This window comes from Microtus oregoni, unplaced genomic scaffold (assembly GCF_018167655.1).
Source record: "Microtus oregoni isolate MIOR12 unplaced genomic scaffold, Mior012 000058F_ref0000040, whole genome shotgun sequence".
Lineage (NCBI taxonomy): Eukaryota > Metazoa > Chordata > Mammalia > Rodentia > Cricetidae > Microtus > Microtus oregoni.
In genome coordinates this window covers 381,415-406,808 of record NW_024543834.1, presented here as the reverse complement: position 1 = coordinate 406,808, position 25,394 = coordinate 381,415, and the positions used below count along the sequence as shown (strand labels likewise).

General features: G+C 43.7%; 1 protein-coding gene across 1 annotated transcript in view; it reads left to right on the top strand.

Moving 5' to 3' along the window:
• The first annotated feature begins 8,101 nt into the window (after positions 1-8,101).
• The window catches only part of LOC121438902 (disintegrin and metalloproteinase domain-containing protein 17-like), a 55,190-nt gene continuing 37,897 nt past the window's right edge, over positions 8,102-25,394 (top strand). Inside the window, exons 1-2 of the mRNA XM_041639398.1 lie at positions 8,102-8,303; positions 20,281-20,413. Of these exons, the coding sequence (XP_041495332.1) occupies positions 8,207-8,303; positions 20,281-20,413 (230 nt within the window). The 5' untranslated portion in view covers positions 8,102-8,206. The remainder of the gene's footprint in view (positions 8,304-20,280; positions 20,414-25,394) is intronic.

The window sequence follows — 25,394 nt, the reverse complement described above, 5'->3', positions numbered from 1 at the left end:
CAAATGAGTTTTTATCTGTATGTCTGTCTATACACACATATATGTGTGTGTTACATACTTCTTACTACATAGTCTCCATGGTGAGCCTAACTCCATATCTATACAGCTAATATGTGTAATAACCACTTACCTGAACATCCTAAGCTATAAGTTGCTGTTCAAGGCTCTCATCTAAGAGCTATGTATGTTGAGCTGGGCATGTGGTACACGTCTATGGTCTTAGCACTTGGGAGGCAGAGGTAGGTGATTTGGCGCCAATCTGGTATATGTAAAGAGGTCCAGGACAGCCAGGACTACAGACTACCCTGTTAAAAAACAAAACAACAATAACAACAACAACAAAAAAAACAGTTATATGTATTGGGTACCAGCTAAAAGCTCATAGATAAATGAGAATGCTATCATACGCTTATATACCTACAGTTGGGAGGCAGAAGACCATGAAAGTGATTCCAGCCTGGGTTATACCGTGAAATACTATCTGAAGAGAGGATGTTGATAAGAATGAAATGAGAAACTGCTTAAATTAGATGATAAGAGATCGATTTTACCATCTTTGTAGACTGCCAGATTTCATCAGAGACTTCAAAACTATGTAGGCCATAAAAATCTGTGTGGGGGGTATTTTTTCTGTGTGTACACCTGTACACAATGCATGCCTTGTACATGCAGGTCAGAAGAGGGTGTCAGATCCAATGGGACTGGAGTTTAGGCAGTTAGCACTGATGTGGGTGTTGGGATGAACACAGGTCCTCTGGAAGAGCAGCCAGTGATCTTAACTGCTGAGCCATTTCACTAGCCTATCTGACAGGTTTTCTTTTCAGTTTATAAACAGCAAGTTGGCAAGAAGGTAGGCTGTAAACCCTGAGCCTTTCTTAAGTGCCTGTTTTCATCAGTCCCTCCCATTTCTGGTTAAAATATAATAAACTCTAGGCACAGTCTGGAGGAGGAAATGAAATGTGCTGGACTTCCGAGGAAGCTCACTTGCCTTTGTGCAGCGGATGGAAAATGCTCCATTTAGTTAGAGGAAGAGTGGTTCAACTAACTGCGTTGGGGGCAAAACTCAAAAAGCCTGACATATGCATCTTAATGAGGTGCACATTGATTAGTCTCCCTTAAGATAGGTGACATTTCATACCTCACTTAGGCCATCCCCTCTCTCAAGGCATATCTCAAGGGCACATACTTCTCTACCTAAGAGCTTTTGACTATAAAAGCATGACTTCTCCTATGTCTCCCAAAATAGATCTCAGTAGACTTCTGCATTAAGTGCTTGACTTGAATGACCTGTCACTGAGATGGTAGAGGTGACATTAGTGGGTGGATGACCTTCCAGCTGTTCTTTTATATTCTAAAATGTCAGCAAATTGTCTGGCGGTGGTAGCGCCTGCCTTTAATCCCAGCACTGGTAGAGGCCAGTCTGGTCTACAAGAGCTACTTCCAGAACAACTAGGACTGTTACACAGAGAAACCCTGTCTCAAAACCCTCCCCCTAAAAAAAAAGTCAAAGAATGACCAAATACCAAGGACCGTACCATATTCAAGTAATGAACCAATGGTCCACTCCTTAATGAACTTGCCTGATCTATATTCCTAGGTAAGACAAGATAAGTAGATAGATGGTAGTATCTACCCAAGGTGACTATGTTTTGGTTTCCTAGTGTGGCCAGTAGGTCTAAAGTAAGCACCATACTGCATGGATCACCCAGGATCAGAATTAGGGCTTTTCTCTGTGGCACATGCACAATCTGAACACACATTGAATGCCTTGCCTAGTCTAGACCCTAAGTGCTTCCTGAGCGAATCTTGGTCAGTTCTGGTGATAGGTCCCATGTCAGCTATGATGTGAATGCTCCTCTTTGATCAGGGAGTCCACAGCGTCAGATGCTCCCTGATCCTGTCCTTAGGGGTAAATCGGTTTTGACACAATGGATGGTCTAGCCTGCCGGTAGCCAGGAATCCACACTTAAACTGTAATCAAGTTATTGAGCATTAAAGTGGGAGGAACACCACCCCTCTGGTTCCAAATCAACATCTATTTAACAACTGATAGATGTAAAAGCCACTTCCAGATTCTGGTCTATTTTTGCAGGGCCTTTTACCTAAAACTTCCTGTTTTTCTTGTTGTTACTGCCTTTGCATGCGGTTAGCTCGCATCTTAAGACAGATGAGAAGCTTTCTGCCGATGGGCAGAATGGGATGGAAGAAGGGGAAAGACAGACAACAGCTATTTGACAGTAGCTTTGGGCCTACAGAAAGTAAATTGCTGGGCAACAATTGGTGACAATTGGACTGACTTCCAGATTTTATTGTATTCCTTCAAGCAAAAATGGGACTAGTGGAAGGACAACTAAATCCCAAGAGACTTAGCCTCAGCCTCAGGATTCAGAAGTTGTGAGAAACATTCTCAATTTCTGCTGTTTTTTGGCATCATCCTGTCAGAATGGCTTTGACGGCCCAAATATCTGCATCACAGTAACATGGCTCTTCTGCCTATGCATATAAACAGGCTAGATGTGGGAAACTCAGCATTGATTAGTGTCCTGGGCTGTTGTAAAACACCTTCACAGTTCATTTATACTAGTGCTGCTTTGTTTTTCTTTCTAATTTCTGGGTATGACTGTACTGTTTTTGTGTATGTCTGAGCACCATGTGTGCCTGGTGCCCTTGGAGACCAGTAGAGGGCATCAGATCCTCTGGAACTGGAAGTAGAGTTGTGAACTGCCATGTGGGTGTGTTGGGAACCTGACTCCTTCAAGAACTCTGAGCCATCTCTCCAGACCCCGATTTCTTAGTTTTGTGCGGCCAATCAGTTCAAATCAAGACTTGGTCACTTTAGACCTTAAGTAATTTCAACCAAGCTCCTTTCCATTTACTCTCTTCATTTATACTCTTATGTTTAGTTTCTCATGTGGTCCAGTTACTCAGAGCTGCCAGGGGAACAGGCATTTCAGCAGGAGGAGAACCTCCACAGCCCCACATTTGTATATATGATGTATGATCCTCTTGCACCTATCCAGAACAGCCACTGCAGGTGATGTGGAAGGGGAGGTAATACCAAGTTACAAAGTTTTAGAAATGGATCTTTTTTTAAAAATATTTATTTATTTATTATGTATACAATATTTTGTCTGTATGCCTGAAGGCCAGAAGAGGGTGCAAGACCTCTTTACAGATGGTTGTGAGCCACCATGTGGTTGCTGGGAATTGAACTCAGGACCTTTGGAAGAGCAGGCAATGCCCTTAACCACTGAGCCATCTCTCCAGCCCAGAAATGGGTCTTTTTGAAATAATGTCGTGGCTCATTTCTCACTGAAATGGATGGGCTTTTTTTCCCAACTTTTGAAGAGAACTGACTGCAGTTATAGTGGGTCTGGTTTGCTGGCCCATTAAAAAAATCTCCAGCCTGAGGATGTGGCTTCATGAGCAGAGTGCTTGCCTAGCATGTATGAAGCTCTGGTTCGACCCCCACATCACATACGTGGGACACTACACACCTCACCTGTAATCTTACCACTCAGAAGGCAGAGGCTAGCACATATGAAACCCTGTCTCAAAATAATTTCCCCCAAAATAGTGTGCTTATATTCAGGCTCCTTGAACAGTTTGTACCATGTTTGCTTTCTAGTTTTCTTTCTAAAAGGATCTTACTGCTATGTATGAATTACTTGAATTAAAACCTTGGAAATGAGTTCTTGGTACATGAACTTTGTATAATCATATGTAAAAAAATAGCATCTTTGAGACTTGGGAATTAATATTTTTTGAAGGGCTAGCTTTACCAACTTTATTCAGCAGCAAAAATAAAAGACATCCAAATTCACGAATAATTAGCATCTTCAAAATAGTATAGGCTCTGTGGCAGGTAGGGTAAGAGGTGGCTCATTGGTAGATACTTGCTGTCAAGCCTGATAAGTTTGATTCTCATGACCCACATGGTGGAAGGAGAGAACCCACTCCTCCCAAGTTATTCTCTGTAGGGAGCAAGTAAAATCCATGTCAAGGATTTGCAATGCTTTAGCCCCATTTGAGTGACAGGATCTTCCTGAGGTCTAAATGCAGGTTTTGACTGCAGAAACTGTCCACCGCAGCCCCTCACTCCCTACCCTGCAAATGTTCACAGCACCTTGACAGAATCTGTTCCCACAGATGAGCAAAGCCTGCCTCCCTGCTCAGTTGTATGTCATAAATACTCTGCGTGTCTGTAGTGCTCTGGCTGCCCCGTCAGAAAGCCCAGACCACTCAACACTAGCTTTTTAGTGTCTGTCATCTGCAGTGATATTTTATGTTTTAATAAATAATTCCTGAACATCAGAAGGGCAAAGCTAGGCCGTTAGCGGTCAGGCAGTGGTGGCACACACCTTTAATCCCAGTACTAGGGAGTCTCACATGTCTTTAATCCCAGCACTAGAGGGAATATAAAATGAGAGGAAAGGTTTAGTCTGCAGGGGCCCAGCCTTGGTAGAAGTAAGACTTCTAACGGCTGGCTGCTTTACTTTTCTGGTTTTACCAGCTATTTCGCTAGGTTTTTTTTTTTTTAAGATTTATTATGTATACAACTTTCTGCCTCCATTTATACCCACACGCCAGAGGAGGGCGCCAGATCTCTTTACAGCAACCATGTGGTTGCTGGGAATTGAACTCAGGACCTCTGGAAGAGCAGACAGTGCTCTTAACCACTGAGCCATCTCTCCAGCCCCATTTCGCTAGGTTTTATCCTGGAGATTGGTTCTCCTTTTATCCAGGATGGCCTCAAACTCCCCTTGTCACCAAGCATGACCTTGATCTTCCTGCTTTCCCTTCCCAAATGCTGGAACTATAGGCTTTTGCCACCAGGTCTGGCGAAAGTGGGATGGTTTGTGGTGCCTGCACCACCTGGAACCGTGATTGGGCAAGGGTCTTGGGATTAAAAAACACAGAGACATGGGTCACTCCTGAAACAAGACTGCCAGTTTTATTGTGTTCCAGGGCAGCTTATACAGTGCTCTCCTTGACTAACAGCCACACCCTAGCTCTTGGGATATTTCAGCTGCAAACCCACCAGAAACCACTTCCTTGTTATCAGGAACTCATGAGGGTCTTGTGTTCAGAGCAGCTGCAAGCATAGGAAATCAAGTGGTTTACTCTGGCAGGCAAGGGGTCATAGAAAGTTCAGGATCTGAGGGTCTGCAGTCCCCAACAATGGCGCTTAAACTCAGGGCTTCATGTATGCTAGGCAAGCACCAAGCTACATCTTCAGCTCTCTTTCTTGGGGTGAATAACACTGCAGAAGCAAGGATATGGTATCTAACAACCACAAATACTTAAACTGACTTGCAATCTATTCCTGAATAATTCATTTCATAGAGTGGAATCAGTAAATTTCAAGCAATCTTTTATTTGTCCTCATTTTTTTTTTTTTTTTGAGTCAGGGTTTTTCTGTGTAGCCCTGACTGCCTTGAACTCAGGGACCCTTCTTTTTCTGCCTCTTGACTGCTGGGATGAAAAGCCCTCACGGTTAAGAGCCTCCTTTATTAAATCTTGAAGCTATTTCAGATGTTCAGATGAAGCCAGAACACAACATGGTAATGGCTGTATAGCAAATTGTTCCCAAGTAGGATAATAACACAGTAAATCTTTTTAAAATTTATTTTTAGGGGTGTCTTATCTGCATTGTGTGTGTGCACCATGTACATGCGCGCTGTCTGGTGGTGAGAAGGTGGCATGAGAGTCCCTGGAACTGAAGTTACAGATGGTTGTGAGCCACCAGGTGGGTGCTTTTTCCTGCGAAGCATCTTTCCACCCCAGTAAACACTTCTGATCTTGTTTCTGAGGATCAGGTGGGGTTGCAATGATCTCAGAAGTTGGCTGTAGCTGTAGCATTCTGTAGACTTGAGGTCTTTGGCTGGTGTCCTGTGTTCCTATCCATCCCTCTGTGTGTTTCCTGTGTGCTCTCAGAGCGTGAATACTGGCTTTTCTTAGTGGCACATACCTGTAGTACCAGGACACCAGTGAGGCTGAGACAGGAGGACATTAGTTCTGAGACCACTCCAAAAGACTGTCTACCAATGTTAAAGCAACAGTAACAATAAAGACGGGAGAGCATGAGATGGAAGAGTATGTAAAAACCTAATTTTGGAAGTGACATGCCATTATTTCTACTGCATGTGTGTTGTAAGTCACACCAACAGTGGAGGGAGGGGACCACTGGAGAGTGTGGTGGAGGATCCAACAGTGCTGTGAAAATTGGAGCTATTTCCTTTCCTAGCAAGCAGAAAAAGGATGACCTGGCAGTTAAGTGTACATATATTTATGACGGGAATCCCAAATGTGGCAACCAGTTAATATTTATAATGAAAATGTTGCCTAGTGGGAACATATTTCTAAAACGTTATTTTGAGAGTAAAAAAGCTTGAAACCAAGTGTGGTGGCTCACACCCTTATCATCCCAGTGCTTGTGAGGCCGAAGGAGGAACATGCCTGGGCAGGGTCACAAAATAAGCCCATCCCAGACAGGACTCCAAAGCACCTTTCCTTCCCGCTAAAACCAAGAAAAATCCCACAATAAACCCTCCAAGACCAGATGTGGACTGTCAGTTTTTCGACTTTAAGTTTCTCCACACAGCTCTAGCTGTTATTTTATGAGACCATGTTTCTCTGTAGCTTTGGAGCCTATCCTGGACCTTGCACTGTAGACCAGGCTGGCCTCAAGCTCTCAGAGATCCTCCTGTCTCTGCCTCCTAAGTGATGCCGCAGCCCAGCCTGACTGTTGTTTTATGTCGGCTTCCTAGCACTGGGATGCAGGCACAGCCCAGCACACCAAGCTCTACGTGCCAAGGACCGCTATGCTGACTTAGCCTGAGAACTTGGGGGATAAAGTAGATCAGGAGTTTTAAAAGAACCAGCAGAGTGGTTCTCAGCCTATGGGTTGTGACCCCTTTGCTGGTCACATATTAGATATTCTGCATATCAGATATTCACATTACTGATCATGATAGTAGCAAAACTACAGTTATGAAAAATGTTTTGGTTGGGGATCACCACAACATGAGGAACTGTATTAAAGGGTCACAGCATAGGAAGGCTGAGAACCACCAAAGTAGTATTCACTAAATACAGCTAATTGCCTTTTCTGGGCAGGGCACTGCAGGGGACACAAAAATATAATCCAGTGTACTCAAGTTACCAACTTGAGGATATGGAGCCTGAATACTCGAAAGGAATACCCAAAGACTTTTATTTAAAAAAAACAAAAACAAAAAAACTATACACATCTAATTTATGGGGTGAACTTTTGCTTTTTGATTTGAAGTGTGCCATGAATATGTATGAAAGCCTTTCATATCTAGGAGAATGTAGGGACTAGAGTTAACTAACATGCCAAAAACTGTACAAACTCAGTAATTGTTGAAAATGACGCAAGACTTTAACTGGGACATTCCACAAGGAACACATTTAAATCACAGTTTATCTTTTTCTGATGGACAACTTGAAATCTTATCAGGACGCTAATAATACTCAGTATTACAAACAGCACACGGCACAGTACTTAAGAAAAAGGTTGCAAAAACACAACTACTCCAAACTCGATGGATCGAGCAGGGAAGCTACGTGAGTCAGGGGAGAGAGAACGTGACAATGGAGGTCTGGGCTCCGGCAGCAAGACGCTGAGCTGCACAGCAGACCCGCCAGGGCCCTGTGGCGGGCTGCACGCCTCCATCCTGTCACCAGCGCCTGCGACATTCTAATCAGAACGAAGGCGGCCGCACGCGCCTGACGGCCTGCCCATCGGCTCCCACCTTCCTTCCCCGCGGTCACCCGGGGACAGAGGCGAGACCGGGCTGGGTCGAGTCAGGACGGCGGGAGCCGAGGGCCAGGATGGCGCCAGTCAGGCCCCAGAGGGACCAGGAAGGAACAGAGCCGACAAGATGGCGGCGAGCCCGCGCCTGGGCGGGGCGAGCCACGCCTCCCAGAATGCTCTGCGGTACCCCTCTTCCGGCTGTGGGTAGGTCTGCGGCTGCGGCCGGAAGCGGGCTGGAGCTACTCTCAGCGAGCGCCGCCTGCACTTCCGGGGCCTGGAGCTTCGCTCTAGTTCTTCCCTGTAGGCGGCGCGGGTGGGAAAAGTTTGCGGGGCAGTTCTGGGAGGATCACCTCCTCCTCCCAATGTGAGCAGTTTCCGCGAACACTCTCCAGGAGCAGGTTACCCAGAGAGGTGGCGGACGGGAACATGAGGCAGCGTCTCCTCTTCCTGACCACTTTGGTGCCTCTCGTCCTGGCGCCCCGACCTCCTGCGGACCCGGGCTCTGGCTCCCACCCGCGACTTGGTAAGAGTCGGGGGAGCAAACTTGAAGGCTGGCCTCAGAGGGTCGGAGGGACGGGCGCGCTGGGTGCGGGGTATGGGGTGCTAGTGGCGCGTCCCCAAGGTCCCAGTGTGGGAAGGGGGTGTGGCTCTCGGCGGTCAGCGAGAGTAAAGACACGGCTTGTCTCTGAGCGAGGAAGGACATCCTGGATGGGGTCTCTCACATGGACCGAGGGCCAGAGAGGGGTCAGGTCTCCTCGTTTTGTATTTCTGGAATGTGTTTAGCGGAGAGGTGCAGGCATGGGGATGGTTCGCGCGTGGAGGGTCGAGGTCCTTTGCTTGCTAAGTGATTCTAAAGGGTTAGGGGTGTCTGCCAAGAGCAAGACCCTGGAAGAAAGGACGGCCCCAGAGCTCCACAGCGACATGCTGGCTCTCAGAGGCTAACTAGAATTTCTTCTGGTGGAGGCACTTAAGCAGTAATCTGGTTGGAAGGCGGCGACAGAAGTAGTTTCATTTGCCTTTCCTGACTGGGTCTGGAGTCTCGGAGTTCGAATTCCAGATCCCCCCTGACCACTTGCTTGTCGGAGAGGTGCTTGGTGGAGAGAGCGAGGCTAAAAGTTCCCAGTCCAACTCTGGATTGGCCACCGCGCGTGCTTTCCTTGCAGCTTTGAGCAGATTCCCAGGGCTGACCCGTTCAAACCGTTTTGAGCCTCGAGATCAGAGGTTTCCTACTTAGATTTTCTAGAGAGATCGGATTGAGAGGATGGACATGCGGTAGAGGTGTCGTTTGGTGATAAGGAACTTACCGGTACTTTAGGACTCTAGCTTTCAAAATATTGCCCTCTGTGACAGTTCAGTCAACGGTAACAGTGTGAAAGAGTGCATTCCCCGTTGTGTGAAGTTAAGGTCTTGTCATTATAGTATTTTATTATGCAAATTGAAGCCCTGTGGGTTTTCTTTATGTTTATTTTGAGACATGGACTCCCTCTGTAGCCCAGGTTGGCCTGGAACTTGCTGGGTAGACCAGACTGATCTCGAACTCAGAGACTGGTTGCTTCTGCCTCCGAGTGCTGGGTTAAAGACCTTGCACCACCACTCCCAACCTTGTCAGTTTTTTTCCCTTGTGTTTGTATCTTATTCTCTGAACAGAGGTTGTAATTGACTGGCACAGACATTGAATGTATTTTTTTTAATCCAAATAACTTTCTGGTGTGTGTTAGCATTTTAAAATGAATTACAAGTGACAAGATGAAAGAAAGTCAAAGGAGCTAGCTAGGAAGTACTGAAATCTAAGTTGATAAAAGCGGAAGGAAAACTTTTCAGAATGATAACAGAGCATGAAAGGACACGCTCATTTTCAGGATGCTATTAAGAATAAACTTGTATTTGAGTCAGTGAGGTGATTTTTCACCATTCTTACAGGGTTTGTTACAATTCTCCTGTCCGCAGGTGCAAAGAAAAGCATAAATCAATCCTAGGGAGTCACAGTGTAGAGGAAAAACTACATTGTTCCTAGATCTATTCTCAGCAACATTTGCAGATCATGGGACTTTTAAATTTTATTTTTACTACTGAGTCTCACTAGATAGCCCTGGCTGCCCTGGAACTTGCTATGCAGACCAGGCTGGCTCTGAACACAAGTCTGCCTCTGCCTTCCTTTCTCTCTCTCTCTCTCTCTCTCTCTCTCTCTCTCTCTTCCTCTTTCTAATTCTAATAGCAAATTATAGCACATCTGTGTTAGAAAAACAAAACAACAAAAACCAAAACCAAAATCTCTTGATCTAAAATTTGAAGAACTCATATTGGGGCTGCCAGGAATTATGCCTGGTATTGAGATGCAAAGTAAATGATAATCCACCTTTGAAAGTTGATGACTTGGGGTAAGGAAACTCATTCAGGGACCTAAGCAGGCACATTTAAAGCCACATGGAGTGTGTTAAGACATGCTGGTGGCAAGTAGTCTCTGTGTGTGTGTGTGTGTGTGTGTGTGTGTGGTGTGCTGATAAACTCGAGGTAAATTTCAAAATGTTTCAGACACAAAAAATCTGTGACCTACTTCTTCCACCCACTCCATCCTCTTTTATTATTCAAAGTAACACAAAGGAGAAACAGTTTTGAAATCAAAGTGAGACTTATCCACCCCAGCTGTAACTTCACTATGATATCATGACTAAGCTCATGTGACTCATAACTTTCCTAAATTATGCAATTCATAACAGTTCCTGAAATCACTTTTTGTGACCTACAGAATACCTTAAAAGCCAAGTTTCTGTTATGTATATACTTTTTGCCCTTCAGAAAATTGATACCTAATCAATATTTAGTACATTTATGATCTAAACATAGAACCAAATGGGTTAATTAAAAAAAAAAACCCTATGTCCTTAAACTATGAAACTATTTCTTGGTCTTGAACATCCATGTCTAAATAATAGTTGGGTTAGGTTAAACAGCAAATAATATCATGAACTGCCAAACAAACAGAAATGCCCTTCTTCAGATGTCCACAAGGCTTCTGTTCATCACTTCATGCTCATGACAAGTCACTGCATTCTTCTGAGACCTATTTTTTCCTACTCAGTAAACAGTGGAGCAAGCTGGGCGGTGGTGGCGCACACCTTTAATCCCAGCACGCGGGAGGCAGAGGCAGGCGGATCTCTGTGTTCGAGGGCAGCTTGGTCTACAAGTGCTAGTTCCAGGACAGGCTCCAAAGCTACAGAGAAACCCTGCCTTGAAAAACCAATAAATAAATAAATAAACAAATAAACAAACAAACAAACCAAACAGCGTAGGGTGGTGATGTCTCCCAGGAGGGCAGTGCTTGCTTAGCATTTCTGCTCAAGGCTCTGAGTGCGAGCCCATCTCACAGCTCAGTATCAGCAGCACAGTTGCACTCAGGGTTTTGATGCGCGGCTCTTCATGCTAAAGTTGCTGTTGACAGGACGCAGTCCTCCGAGATCCAAATCCTTAATACAGAGATTACTCTGCTCTGCAGGGGTAGTTAAAGAGGTGACCATTTCTGTGAGAGGATGAAGAACTAAGCAGAGAGCCCCAGTGGGGGAACTGGAGAAGTCCTTTTAGCTTTCATAGGCGTTTCCAGAACGTTAAGTGTGAAAGTCCTCCATATCTGAGCGTGATTGATTTTTGGATCCTTCGCTGTGTGTGTTGTGGAAGAACACCAGTGTATAAGTGGAAGGATAATTTGAAGAGCCTGTGGACTGGCTTGGCAGGGAAGGAACGACAAGAGAGTCTTCACCGTGGTAGGGAAGTCCCTCCCCAGCTTCCTCTTCGTGCCTCACCCAACAGGAGTTGCGCCTCCAAAGAGCTGGGCTGCTGCTCTGGTTTCACTTGCTCTGCGTTCCCCTAACTTCTGTGTCTCTGACCTTGTCCTGTTCTCTGAAGCCCCACTCGTATCCAGCTGACGTTTACACCTCTGTCTTCAAAAGCACGGTAGTGTGGAAGGTTCAGAATTATGCTATTTGTTTTTGTCTTTGATTTTGATTGGAAGAGGGAGGGGCTGCCCCTTGTTTGCTTTAGTTTGTACCAGTGTACCACAGATTCTCACGGCCCAGGCTTTCTTCGGGGGTTCACCTGGACTCTGCAGATCCTTTAGGGCCGAGCAGCTGCCGGTTACAGGACTTGCTAGAGTCTTGACCTAGGTTAGGCTCAGCCTTGGTAAGCACTGACCATAGAGAATTAGTTGAAACAGCTGACACTCCCCAAAAGTCAGTTTTGGTTCCAAGGTTCTGGTTCCCTGGCCTAGTAGAGAGCACTGCTTTCCGTGTTTCATCCTTCCGGCCCAAGAAGGATACATCCGTTCCGAGGGCTTCTCGCACACTGGCCAGACTGCATCTCTCTGCTGTGTATTCTGGGAGTACTGACCTTGGGTCTTCAGCAAGGCCCAGCAAACAGTGGCGCAGCCCAGGCTTCAGTTTTTCCATTTTTATTGTTGTTTGGACAAAGAGTCTCACTTTGTAGCCCACACTGGCAAGTGCCAGGGTGAGTGTGTGTGCGTGTGTGTGTACTTACAAATGTACATACATACACACATACATACGAATGTCTACCTAGGTAGCCGAGCTAGAATCCCAGGAGTCTTTTAGTGATACTCAATGTTCATTCAGCAGCTTACTGATTTCCCAGATTCCAATCTTGTTTGTTCCTTACTGAAGTTCATGGCGATTTCTACTTAACAGTGCCTTTAGTGCCGGGCGGTGGTGGCGCACGCCTTTAATTCCAGCACTCGGGAGGCAGAGGCAGGCGGATCTCTGTGAGTTCGAGACCAGCCTGGTCTACAGAGCTAGTTCCAGGACAGGCTCCAAAGCCACAGAGAAACCCTGTCTCCAAAAAAAAAACAACCCAATGCCTTTACTCAGAGTCCAAACTCCTTAATATTTCACTCCGTGTTCATTAACTGACCTCCTTCTGCTGCTCCAGTCTCACAAATCAACCTTTATTTCTTTTTAGAGAGGGTCTCACTTTGTAGTTCTCCCAGTTTGTAACTCACTGTGTAGGCCACGCTGGTCTTGAACTCACAGAGATCCGCCTGCCTCTGCCTCCCGAGTGCTGGGATTAAAGGCGTGCGCCACCATTGCCCGGCCTGATGCCATATTCTTGCTGAGATGTTCTACACTGCAGTTCAGCTGAGTTACCTTTCCACTTCTGTGTTTTGCACAGACATAACTGCAAGCGAAACACACATAGAACTGGAGTTACAGAGAGTTGTAAGGACCACGTGGGTGCTAGGAATCCGACCTACATACTCTGGAAGAGCAGCCAGTGCTCTTAGCCACTGAGCCATCCCTCAAATCCTGACCTCGTCCTTTTACTACAGATAGTACTTCCAGGGAAAGCACTTTGGCTTGCCAGGCAGGGATGCTAATCCTGCTATGTTCTTCCATATTGATTGTCACACTTTTTCTTTTGGCAGGTGAACACTTTATGATAATTTTGTGATTGTTCGTCCCCAGTGTACTAAAAATGTATTTCCTTTTATTTCTGTCACATTGCCAGGAGGTTCCTAATGAGTATTAGTTGAATAAATGAGTCCTGGTTTGAAAAGAGCAAAAAAGTGTGTTCAGGAAAGTTGAGACAAGAGGTCGGAGAATAGAGATAACACAAAAGCAGAAGGACGATAGGTCCCTAACATACACCACTAGATAATGCCAGGTGGGGGACTACAGCCGAGAGGAGCAGGGCAGTGGTACTTAGAGAACATTCTCCAGCTGACCTTTTAAACGGTCTCGTTTTCTAAGCGTGTTTCTAGCTAGCTGAACTAAAAGGCTCAACTGTTTCACATGGTGGCTGTAATCACAGAATGGAATGGGCAACTGCTTTGGATTTTATAGAGTCTGTGACCAGGTGCTGAGCAAACAAGGCTCTTCAGGTCTCCGGTTGAGTATGAACTGCAGTAAATGATACTGTAGTAAAGTCAGTGAGTTATACTGTGTGTGTGTGTTTCAGAGTCTCACTATGTATCGTTGGCTGGCCTGGAACTCACTGTCTCAACCAAGTTGGCCTCACACTCTGCCTCCTGTGTGCTGGGATTAAAGGTGCACACCACCATGCCGAGCAGCAGTTTATACTTTACTGAGAGATTTGGGTGGGATGAGAGAGAAATTTTGTTGCTAGATTATAGGAGAATGTGACCACCAACAGTTGAAGTTCTGGAAGTGAGCTGCAGTGGGAAGCTGAGGATCCAAGGGGCACTTTCTAAGAGACAATATCAGGAGCAGTAGTTGGTTCCAGTTTGCCTTCCAAGAGAGAGCTGTTTTTTATTGAGTTGTTTGTAATGGCTCCAGGACATCTAATTTGTAATATCCAGTTATTAAAAGAAAATAATTGCAATGAAAACTATTGCTAACTATTTTAAAGTGTGTTAGCAAGCTACATTTAAAAGGCGCTTATTATAGACAGCATGTGCAAAATAACTCACAGTGTTTCTATTTTGCCCTTATTTTTCTTCCTGCTCCATTTTTATACATAGTTAAGATATTTGGGATATGAATAGGTTTTAAAACCCTCCCTTTGCTCAATATTGTAGGCGTTCTGCTATGAGCAGGCTTTTAAATGGTGGATGGTTTCCCCCGTCCTTGGGACATTTCCACAGCTTCTCTCTGTTTTACAGTTTAGCTTATCCTGTTTCTGGTTCTTGTTTTTAAAAGCAGTGCAAGGTTGAATAAAGAGTGAACTGGATGACCTGGATCTTAAACACGCATTACCTGTAAACACGAGCCTGGTGCCTACTGTGCCTTGCTGTAAATTTAAGGAAGCGTGCAAGAAGCACCCTATGTGGAGTGTCCCCACAGGCTTGCTTATGTATTAGCTGCTTGGTCTCCAGCTGGAAGCATTATTTTTAGTTGTTTACTACTTTAGCTTAAGTGGTTTTCTCTCTTCTCTTCCATTTCTCTTATGGTGTAGGACAGGGAGGCCTTTAGGGGCTGGTGTCCCTCCGTGTTGCCTAGGGTGACTTCGAACTCTAGCCTTCCTCTTGCTTCAGCTTTCAGTAGCTAAGCTTGCCAGTAGGAGCCGTCATGCTGCCACACTTGCTTAGTGGTTTTCAAACCTGAATTCACATGAGAATTACCTGGAAGGCCACATAAATTGCTGGTCCACACACTGAGGGTTTCTGAGTGTTCGTATTTCTAACAAGCCCCCAGCTGCCGATGCAGCTGGTTTGGGGGAACCACACCCTGAGGAGCCCTGGTCCATGTTATTGACAATGAAAGTACAATATTGAGGTAGGATTCTAAGTCAGTAGGTATGATTATGATCTTAATGAAACTGAGTTCATGTACCAGCCTGTATCAAGGCAATTGAAGACTTGTGTTGGCACTTCAGCATGGAAAATTCATGTAATTTGTGAACGTGAGCCTGATGAGCCAAGCTTCTATGCTGAATGTTTTAACGATAGAATCCTGTGATGAGAGCTGCATGTGGTGGTCTTCACTAGGAAGGTAGATGCAGGATCAGGAAGGAGTTCAAGGCTAGCCTGGGGCTCCGTGAGCAATACCACAATAAAAAGATGTTGTGGTGAATAAAACATGGCTCCTTCCTGGCCATTTTTTAATCTGTGAGATAAAACATGTCATAAAACAAAAAGTGTCAGAAGAAAGATACTGAGAGCTATAGAGTCCAGAGGGAAGAAAGGCCATTTTGCTTGAAATGCTGAAAGATCAAGACCAACTAGGTAGACAGTCCCAGGAGGCCTGGCTATCTTCACAGGCTTTTAAAAGCATCATTTCAGAAAAGCTTGAGTTTCTCAGCCTGGATGAAATTCAAAAACCCAGTGCTGTGTTGCATTCGGGTTTGGTTGTATTTTTCTTCCTTTCTTTGGTTCTCTGACACAGCAATGGCATCAGAGTTTGGGGTGGTAGACGCGTTATTTAGTCTTGGTCCTCTTTCGAAGCGTTCTGTGGAGATAATGTAGTGACTCACGCAGCACAGCCCCCAGGAGAAAAGCTTGGACATTGTTGAACAAGTTGGTTGACTAAAAGGGCAAGCTTCTGAAAGGTTTTCTGTTGGTGCCCCTAAGCTTTGTGATTGCAGAGTCAAATCACCAGCCGCCATCTTGTGGTGGGAGAGCCAATAATATCTGAAACAGCTTTCTTCTGGATTGACTTTAAAAGGAAATTCTGTTAACACAAAAAATAGGGTAATATCTAGCAACTGTGAATTTTGAGTCAGAGCCTTGAACGAATGTTGATTAACTTTGATCTGGTAGTAGCATGCCTGCACTCTTTTTTTATTATACATTTTTATTGATATTTATTGAGCTCTACATTTTTCTCTGCTCCCCTCCCTGCCTCTCCCCTCTCCCCTTCAATCCTCCCCCACGGTCTCCATGCTCCCAATTTACTCAGGAGATCTTGTCTTTTTATACTTTCTACTTCCCTTGTAGATTAGATCTATGTAAGTCTCTCTTAGGGTCCATATTGTTGTCTAAGTTCTCTGGGATTGTGGTTTGTAGGCTGGCTTTCTTTGCTTTATGTTTAAAAACCACCTATGAGTGAGTACATGTGATAATTGTCTTTCTGTGTCTGGGTTACCTCACTCAAAATAATGTTTTCTAGCTCCACCCATTTTCCTGCAAAATTTAAGCTGTTGTTATTTTTTTTCTGCTGAGTAGTACCCCGTTTTGTAAATGTACCACATTTTCCTTATCCATTCTTCGGTCGAGGGGCATTTATGTTTTTTTCCAGGTTCTGCATGCCTGCATTCTTGCTTTCTCGGGTTTACTCAGGTGTTTAACAGAAAGATAATCTTTCCTACCACCCTATAGAAACTGTTTAATACTTTTATCTTGCTTTAATGTCCACATCCCTTTTCTCTGTTCTTTGCTAGTTCCTCTCTTTCTTTTTTCCCGTCCCTCCCTCCATTCCATCCCTTTATTTCCTCCCTTCTTTCTTTGGAGACAGACTTACTATGAATGCATTTCTCTGACCTGAAGTTTGTGTGTAGCCCCCACTCTCCTGCAACTGTGCTTTTCTTGTCCCAGCCTCCGGAGTGCCAGGCTTATAGGCGTGCGCCCCAGGCCTGCCTGGCTGAGATCTGTTTTCTTGTGCATTCTGTGCTTCATACTACGATGAGTATTCTGTAGCGCAAGGACTTTGTTCTTTTGCTGTTGTGTTTCAGCCCTTGGACTATTTAGTGCTTGGCTCACAGCAGCCGGTGAATGAGCTGAGGAACGGACTGATTGGGAATATTCAGGGACTATGCTCTTGGGTTCATTCATTTTCTTAAAATTTACTTACTTTAATTTTGTGTCTGCCTCTTATGCCTGCATGTTTGTGTCCCACTTGTGTCCGTTGTTCTTGGAGGTCAGAAGAGGGTGCCAGGTCCTATGGAACTAGAGTTGTGAGCTGCTATTTGGATGCTGGGAACTAAACCCCAGATCTCTGCAAAAACTGCAATTACTCTTAACTTCTGACCTGTCTCTTCAGGCCTAAACATATATATATATATATATATATATATATATATATATATATGTGTTTATTTATTTATTTATTTTTTCGAGACAGGGTTTCTCTGTAGCTTTGGAGCCTGTCCTGGAACTAGCTCTTGTAGACCAGGCTGGCCTCGAACTCACAGAGATCCACCTGCCTCTGCCTCTCGGGTGCTGGGATTAAAGGCGTGCACCACCACTGCCCGGCCTACATTATTTTTTTCCATTTATTTATTTATTTATTCATTCATTCATTCATTCATATATTTTTTATTAAATTTATTTATTTATTAAAGATTTCTGTCTCTTCCCCGCCACCGCCTCCCATTTCCCCCCTCCCCCAATCAAGTCCCCCTCCCTCCTCAGCCCGAAGAGCAATCAGGGTTCCCTGCCCTGTGGGAAGTCCAAGGAACCCCCACCTCCATCCAGGTCTAGTAAGGTGAGCATCCAAACTGCCTAGGCTCCCACAAAGCCAGTGCGTGCAGTAGGATCAGAAACCCATTGCCATTGTTCTTGAGTTCTCAGTAGTCCTCATTGTCCGCTATGTTCAGCGAGTCCGGTTTTATCCCAGACTTTTTCAGACCCAGGCCAGCTGGCCTTGGTGAATTCCTAATAGAACATCCCCAATGTCTCATTGTGTGGGTGCACCCCTTGCGGTCCTGAGTTCCTTGCTCGTGCTCTCTCTCCTTCTGCTCCTGATTTGGACCTAGGCCTACATTATTTTTAAGGCTGAATGTGAAAGCACAGGCAGGCCTGCAACCCCAGCACCAGGGAGGTGGGATAGGATCAGGAGTTCAGGGTTATGCTATGTTATATAGCTTGTTCAGGGCCACCGTGGACTGCAGGAGATTCTGTCTCAGTCACACCTCGCCGTACTCCCAACTCTGTCACTCTTAAAAAATGAGTGTGATGGCTTGTATTTTTAATCCTAGCACTTGGAAGACTGAGGTAGGAGGGTTGCTGTAAATTGGAGGTCATTTTGCGCTACAGTAAGGCCCTGTCTCAGAAACCCAAAACAAACAAACAAACAAACAAAAAATACCCATAATCCCAGCACTTGGAACGCTTGAGTTTCTGGGCTGCATAGTACTCTCCTGTCCCCAAATAAAATTACTCTTAATTTTTGGTTGACATGAAATAATTGGATGCTTTTGACATTTCTTTTAAAACCATTTAAGTTTTTACTGTGTAACAATAAACATTAGCCCAGAGTGCTGCTGCCCTGTGGTGAGGAATTCTAGGTCCATTTGAATGATTTGAATGGCCATGATTATTGAAAGAAAAGGAAAATATCAGCTCATGTATTTTAGGCAGCTAATTTTATTTTTATTTTATGTATGTGAGTGTTTGCGTGTGCCTGATGTCTGAGGAGGCCCGGAGAGGGTGTCAGACCCCCAGGAACTAGAGTGACGGGCAGGTGTCTACTGTTTTTAAGTTAAAAACCTTACTTTAAAGCTCTTCTTCTGGAGGAGGCAGCAGAGGCGTGGTTAAAAACATGGAGCGCAGTGGCATATACTTTATTATAGTAGCTCAGGTTTTGAATCTCGTACTTTTTCTGAACTGCCTGCAGGCAGTGTGTCTTTGTTTTCTTGGCTGGTGACTTGGTCTGGTAAAGCAATAGGTGTTGGTTTCCTTCTGAGCATTAGTGCCCTCTCCCTGTGCCTGAGTTGGTAGATGCTGGTGTGTCTGTTTGGGGTGGCCATGGTATGATGCTATTGCCAGCCCTCGGGTTTGAGACTGAGTCTTGCCGACAAGCCCAGACTGGTCTGGAACTTGGGTTTGGGGACTCGTGTGCTTTCCTGGTTTTGGTTTCTTAGGCTGTTAATACATATCATTTATCAGTCTTCTTAGTACCTGTTCATGGATGAGGGATTGGGTTAGCTCAGTTTGACAGGGAAAAGGTTGGATCAGCTACTTTTATCTTGGACATTTTAAACATGCACGCTAGAAATGCCTTTTATCTTGAAGTCTCATGGTACTCTTTGGTGTCTAACCTCACTCCGAGTCCAGCTCCCGGCCCTTCAAGAGTCTTCCCACACTAGCTTGTTTGCCACACTCAGAGTGTAGTTGTTTCTGTGTTCTGAAGTCTGTTACCTCCTTGCCCCTCCCTGCTTCCAGGAGAAACTGGGTCATTTGTTCTGCAGGAATCTAACTTTCTAGGCGTGGCCGATGGCTTCCTGCACTAGTTATTTAACTTGGCAGCATCTGAACCTTTTATGTCCTAAGAATTTGAACTTAGATCTTTATTAATTCAGGTTCATTCTTTTTGTAAGGACGTGATTTGTTGGCCACATACCCGAGCACTTCAGCTTATTGTCTGACACAATTGTCTAGTAGGTTTAAGTGCTAAAAACCTTCAAGATTATTGACTTAATTTTTATGTCTATGAATGTTTTGCCTGTATGTATATATGTGTACCACATGTGTGTGGTTTGTGCCAGTGGAGGTCAGAAGAGGGTGTCAGATTCCCTGGACCTTGATTTATGGATGGTTGTCAGCAGCCATGTGGGTGCTAGGAACTGAACCTGGGTCCCCTTCCTCTGCAAGAAAAGGTGCTCTTAACTGCTGATCCCTCTCTTCAGCCTCTGGCAACCTTTATCAGTCTGTTAAAGATTTGTTTACTTTATTCTATGAATGCTTTACCTGTGTGTGTATATGTGTACAAGCCATATGTATACCTGGTACCGATGGAGGTCAGAAGAGGGCCTTGGATTCCCCTCCTTGGAATTACAATTACAGGTAGTTGTGAGCTGCCATGTGAGTGTTGGGATCTGAACCCAGGTCCTTTGGAAGAGCAGCAAGTGCTCTTCACTTCTGAGCCACAGCTTCAACCTCCATAATCTTTTTAAAAAAATCTTTTAAATTGTGTCTGTGTGACGGTATGTGTTGGGTGCCCACAGAGGCTAGAAGACGGCTCTAGATCCCATGGAGCTTCTGAACCATCTGATGTGTGTACTGGGATCCGAATTCGGGTCCTCGTGACTGAGTGCGAAATGTTCTTAACTGACTGAGCTGTCTGTCTAACCTGCTAATAACTTTTTTACCTTTATTTCAGAGAAACTTGATTCTTTGCTCTCAGACTACGATATCCTCTCTTTGTCTAATATCCAGCAGCACTCTGTAAGGAAGAGAGACCTACAGTCTGCGGCACACTTAGAAACACTACTAACTTTTTCAGCTTTGAAAAGGTAATTGGAATTATACACAGAGTAATACTGGGGCAATGTGAAGGTGGGGCAGGCTGGCTTGTTTTGACAAAAGCAGTAAAAAAAGGTATCTATAGAAATCTTAGGAAAATACTTCTTCAAGATTTGTACTTGATGTAATTACAGTATGTCCTGTGTGACTCTAACACTGTTTAATGTCTATTTTAAAAATGTTTAAAATACTTTAAAAAATTTATTAATATTTTAAAGGAAATGAGTATCCCAAGAGTATTACCAATGATAACCATATTTATAAAATTCTAACAGTTTTATTAATTGAATGCTTATAATACTTTTTATTTAATTTTTTTTAAAGATTTATTATTTATTTTATTATGTATTCAGTGTTCTGCCTGCAGGGATACATGCAGGCCAGAAGAGGGCACCAGATCAGATGGTTGTAAGCCACCATGTGGTTGCTGGGAATTGAACTCAGGACCTCTGGAAGAACAGCCAGTGCTCTTAACCTTTGAGCCATCTCTCCAGTCCTATTTTCAAAAATTTTTATTCATTGTTTTATGTATGAGTGTTTTGCCTGTCTTTATACCACATGTGTGTTTGGTGCCTTCAGAGGCTAGGGCATTGGATTCCCCAGGACTGGAGTCACAGAGGTTTGTGAGCAGTGATGTGGATGCTGGGAATCCAGCCTGGATCTGGAAGAGCAGCCAGTGTTCTTAACTGCTGATCCATCTCTCCAGCCCCTATTTTAAAAATTTTTAATTATTTATTTTTACTATTTATGTTTGTGTCTGTGTGAGTATACATGCATGGGTGTGTTGTAGTGCCTGAGGAAACCAGAAGAGTATCTAATCTCTTAGAGCTGGCATTACAGGCTCTTGTGAGCCACCTCAATGTGGGTGCTGGGATCTGAACTGACAGTTAAAAGGGCAATAAGATGGGACTGGAGACATGGCTCTGGTTGAGAGCACTGACTGCAGGGTACCCAGTTTGATTCCTTGCAGCCACATTAGTTGCAAATATACATACATAAGAAAGAATACATAAAATCTTCTTTGAAAAACAGTGGGGAATATAAATATATGAGCTTTTAAAAAATTCACTGAATAAGATTTTCAAATAACAATAAACATGAGTAAGGTTGCCAATATTTTTTAGGTCAAAAAACCCAGCTCAAACAGCCGCAAAAGGCTAGGCTCCACCCACTTAGTACTCCAGTTAAAGAGACAGTGGTGAGACACACATTAGAAACAGGGGTTCAGGGACCATCAAGTTCATCTTCTAGGTTCCATCATGAGGTTTACTCTAAGCAGAGAGAACACTGGGTCATGGGAAAGAGATACTTAGAATTAAGCAGTGCTGATCAAGATGTGATTCTCTCTGTCCTAGTCTCGGTTCTGGTTCATTCGGTGGTCCAAAGAAGTCCTTATTGGTTGTCATTACTCTTATTCTTACATTTTATTCTTATTCTTGTCATTACTCTTAAGGCTTCGGTGTAGCCTTACACTTCTGGATTATTGTTCTCATCTGGGCTCCTGTGAGAGTTTGTTCTTCCTGGGAATACACAGTACTTGTGTGCCCAGTCCAAGTGCAGAGATTCCCAAGTGCTTGTTCAGTAATATATGTATCTGGTTTAAGAACCAAATTGTCCCAGAGAAACAGATTAGTTTGTAAAGTGCTTGCCTAACACACTCAAGGTCCTGTGTTTATTCCTAGTACCCCACCCCAAAACAAAGAAAAAGCAACCTTAAAGAGACTATAGTAAGTCATTTTCTAACTAAATCCTAGATCCAAAGAGGTTTTTTTGTTTGTAAACTTCTAAAAAGTTTTAGTGCATTAAAATATTTTTTAAACATTTACTTATTGTCAGTGGGGATACTCACACTACAGCAAATGAGTAGAAATTAGGACAGCTTGTAGGAGTTGGCTCTTACCTTCCACTGTGTGAGTTCCAGGGGCCATCAGACTTGGCAGCAAGTGCCCATTGAGCCATCTTGATGCCTCGTCAGTGCGTGCATAGTTTTGCATGTAGATTAAAGTGTAGATACATGCCACCATGCCCTCACTATGTTGGTGAGTTCAACCAACACAGACGAAGTTTTCATCTGAAATGAGCATGTACAGAATTTGTCTTGTTATTATACCCTGAAAAGTAAGTAAAAGTAACTTAATCAGATTATTTATTTATTTATTCATTCATTCATTTGTGACAAGGTCTTGCTGTGTAGCCCAGGCTGGGCTGGAACTCACTGTGTGGATCACACAGGACTTAAACTTGCATAATTCTGCTTTTCAGGTGCTAGGATTACAGGTGTGTGCCTCCACATCTTGTTTGGTGTGGTGCTGGGGAACATGACCTTTTGCCTGCCAGACAAGCCCTCTGCCAGCTATGCTATGTCCCCAGCCTAGTGCACTAGGTTTTTATCAGCAGGTAGCTTTCATCTTCTCTAAGGGCAAATATCTCACACAGTTGTTTTGATTTATGTTTCAAGTGAAACATTTCATTTGTTTGTTTTTATGAATTACACTTTCATAATTTTTTGCTACTGAGTTTGTTCATTTGGCTACTGAATTTAGTATTGCTTAGTATATTAAGGAAATTGGTCAGTCGTTGCATATTACTGATATTTTGTGCAAGAAGTTTATTTTTTTGGATTTTTGAGACAGGGTTTCTCTGTAACTTTGGAGCTTGTCTTGGAACTAGCTCTTGTAGACCAGGCTGGTCTCGAACTCAAAGAGATCCACCTGCCTCTGCCTCCTGAGTGCTGGGATTAAAGGCACCACCACCACAAGAAGTTTTTAATAGTATTTTATTTTTCTAATCATTGCCATATCTACATGTTATTTTTAGTAACTTTAGAACTTATATACAAATAGTAAAATATTGACTATAGATAGTATCATTTTGGCTGTTTAGCTTCCAAGCAACCTAAAAATTGAGTGTATTGTTTACCAGACACTTGGCATAGCTTGTCTCTAATTCTTCCATTCTCTTGATAGTTGTTTCCTTTTAAAGACACACACACACCTATGGTTCGTAGAAGCTATATGACATGCCCACAATAGATAGCTGTTTGTGCACAGCCGCGTCCAGAATTAAGAGTTACTTTTTTAAGCACTGGTGAAAGTTTACTAAGGAATGGGTGGGAAGGGAGATGGCTTAGTGTGAGTGTGCCTGCTAACAACACGAACTCTACCCTCAGGACCTGCATGGTAGAAGACTGCCTCTACATGTATACCATGGCTCGTGTGTGTCCACACACAGGCCCATACTAAATAAGTGTAGTGAAAATGTGTTTAGTCTATAGGAGCAGTGGAGGAGGTACAAAACAAGAACTGAAAATTGAGTTTTCTAGAGATTTGAAGCGGCTTATGGAGTCCTTCCCTATGACGGGGCAGGTATTTCTGTGGCTTTACGTATTTCTTGTGTTTCACAAGTGACACTGGTGTGTAAAGAAAATGTTAATATAAGCTGTGCACTGGGCGGTAGAGGCTGGCAGAGGAAGAAAGAAAGAAAATGTTAATATCCATCCCTGCTTACACAGAATCAATTAAGTATTTTTTTATTAATTCACAGTTTTGATCTTGTTTATTAGGAATTGTGTCTAACAATTCTGAAAATGTATCATTGCATTAAATTGGTCTTTCATTTAACCTTCAGACTATTGAGTTAAGTCTTATATTTTTTTACTCGTAGATGAATGCTTAGGTTTAGTGACTTACAGTCAAGGTCATACAGTAATGGTGGAGGTTGGATTTGAGCCAAGCTTTTCAGACTTCTAGTCCAGTGCTAGTTCTCCTCTCATACCGTGTTACCTAACATATAAACAACCAAGTCTTGGGTAGCGGGAATGGGCAGTGCAGGCCATGGCCAGCCTTGCCTTTGAGAAGCCACTGTTTCTGGTGATGATAGCAAAGAAGAAGATTCTCATTTTAATAGCAGTGGAAGACAAAAGAATTTAAACCAGACTACAGTAGATTTGGATGTGACTGTTAAGGTTGAAAGCATGAAATGAATATTGAAGGATTGCAGCATGAGTAGTGGTTTATGAGAAAGGAAACTTGTTTAAATTTGCCTGCTGAGCTTTGTTTCCTTGTTGACACAATGAATAAACACCCATTCTAAAGTAATGAGAAAGCTGCAAAGTGGTTGTAACTGACTCCCTAGCTGAAGGTTTTATAAAGCACAGTGCTAAGACTAGAAAACTTAAAAAACAAATTTGGGCTTTATTTTTACCATATAACAGATCTGTTTTCTATAAAAAGTGTGTGTGTTATGTATGAGTATGGATGCTTGTATTTAAGGCATGGTGCTGCAAGTTTGGAGATCAAAGGACAATCTTGGGCATAAGCCCTCACCTTCCACTTTTTTTGTTTGTTTGTTTGTTTTTTGAAACAGGTTTTCTCAGTGTAGCCTCACTCTATAGACCACACTGACCTCGAATTCACAGAGATCTGCTTCCCTCTGCCTCCTGAGTCCTGGGATTAAAGGTGTGAGCTACCACCACTCAGTACCCCCTCCCCCCTTTTTTTAATTGATCCTCTTATTGGCATAACAAGTGCTTTACCCACCGAGCCCGTCTCCCCAGTCCTCACAGCAGATTCTTGGTGCAGAAAACCCAGATTGCAGCTCATGAGACTTTCTTAGGAAGAACGTCAGAGACACTGTCATAGCTCAGGAGAACTTTGACCCTAAACCTAGGACATTTGTAATAGGGTGCTTTTCTTCCCAAAGTTCCATCGTAACCAAAGTGGAAAGAACATTAGTGATAATGAGTGACGTAGGAGAGCACACTGGATAGCAGGGGAAATGAGCAAGGTTATGAAATGATGTATTGTATCTCTCTCTGACCATCAGAAAGTATATAAGCAAAACTAAAATTACCTTGTATGCTCAAAAAGTTAAAAATATTCGTTGCTGTGGAGACAGTCCCAGTCTGGGTTTCTTCCTGGCAGTTGAGAGATTTATGCAGACCCACAGGGAAGTAACATTTCATATTTTCAA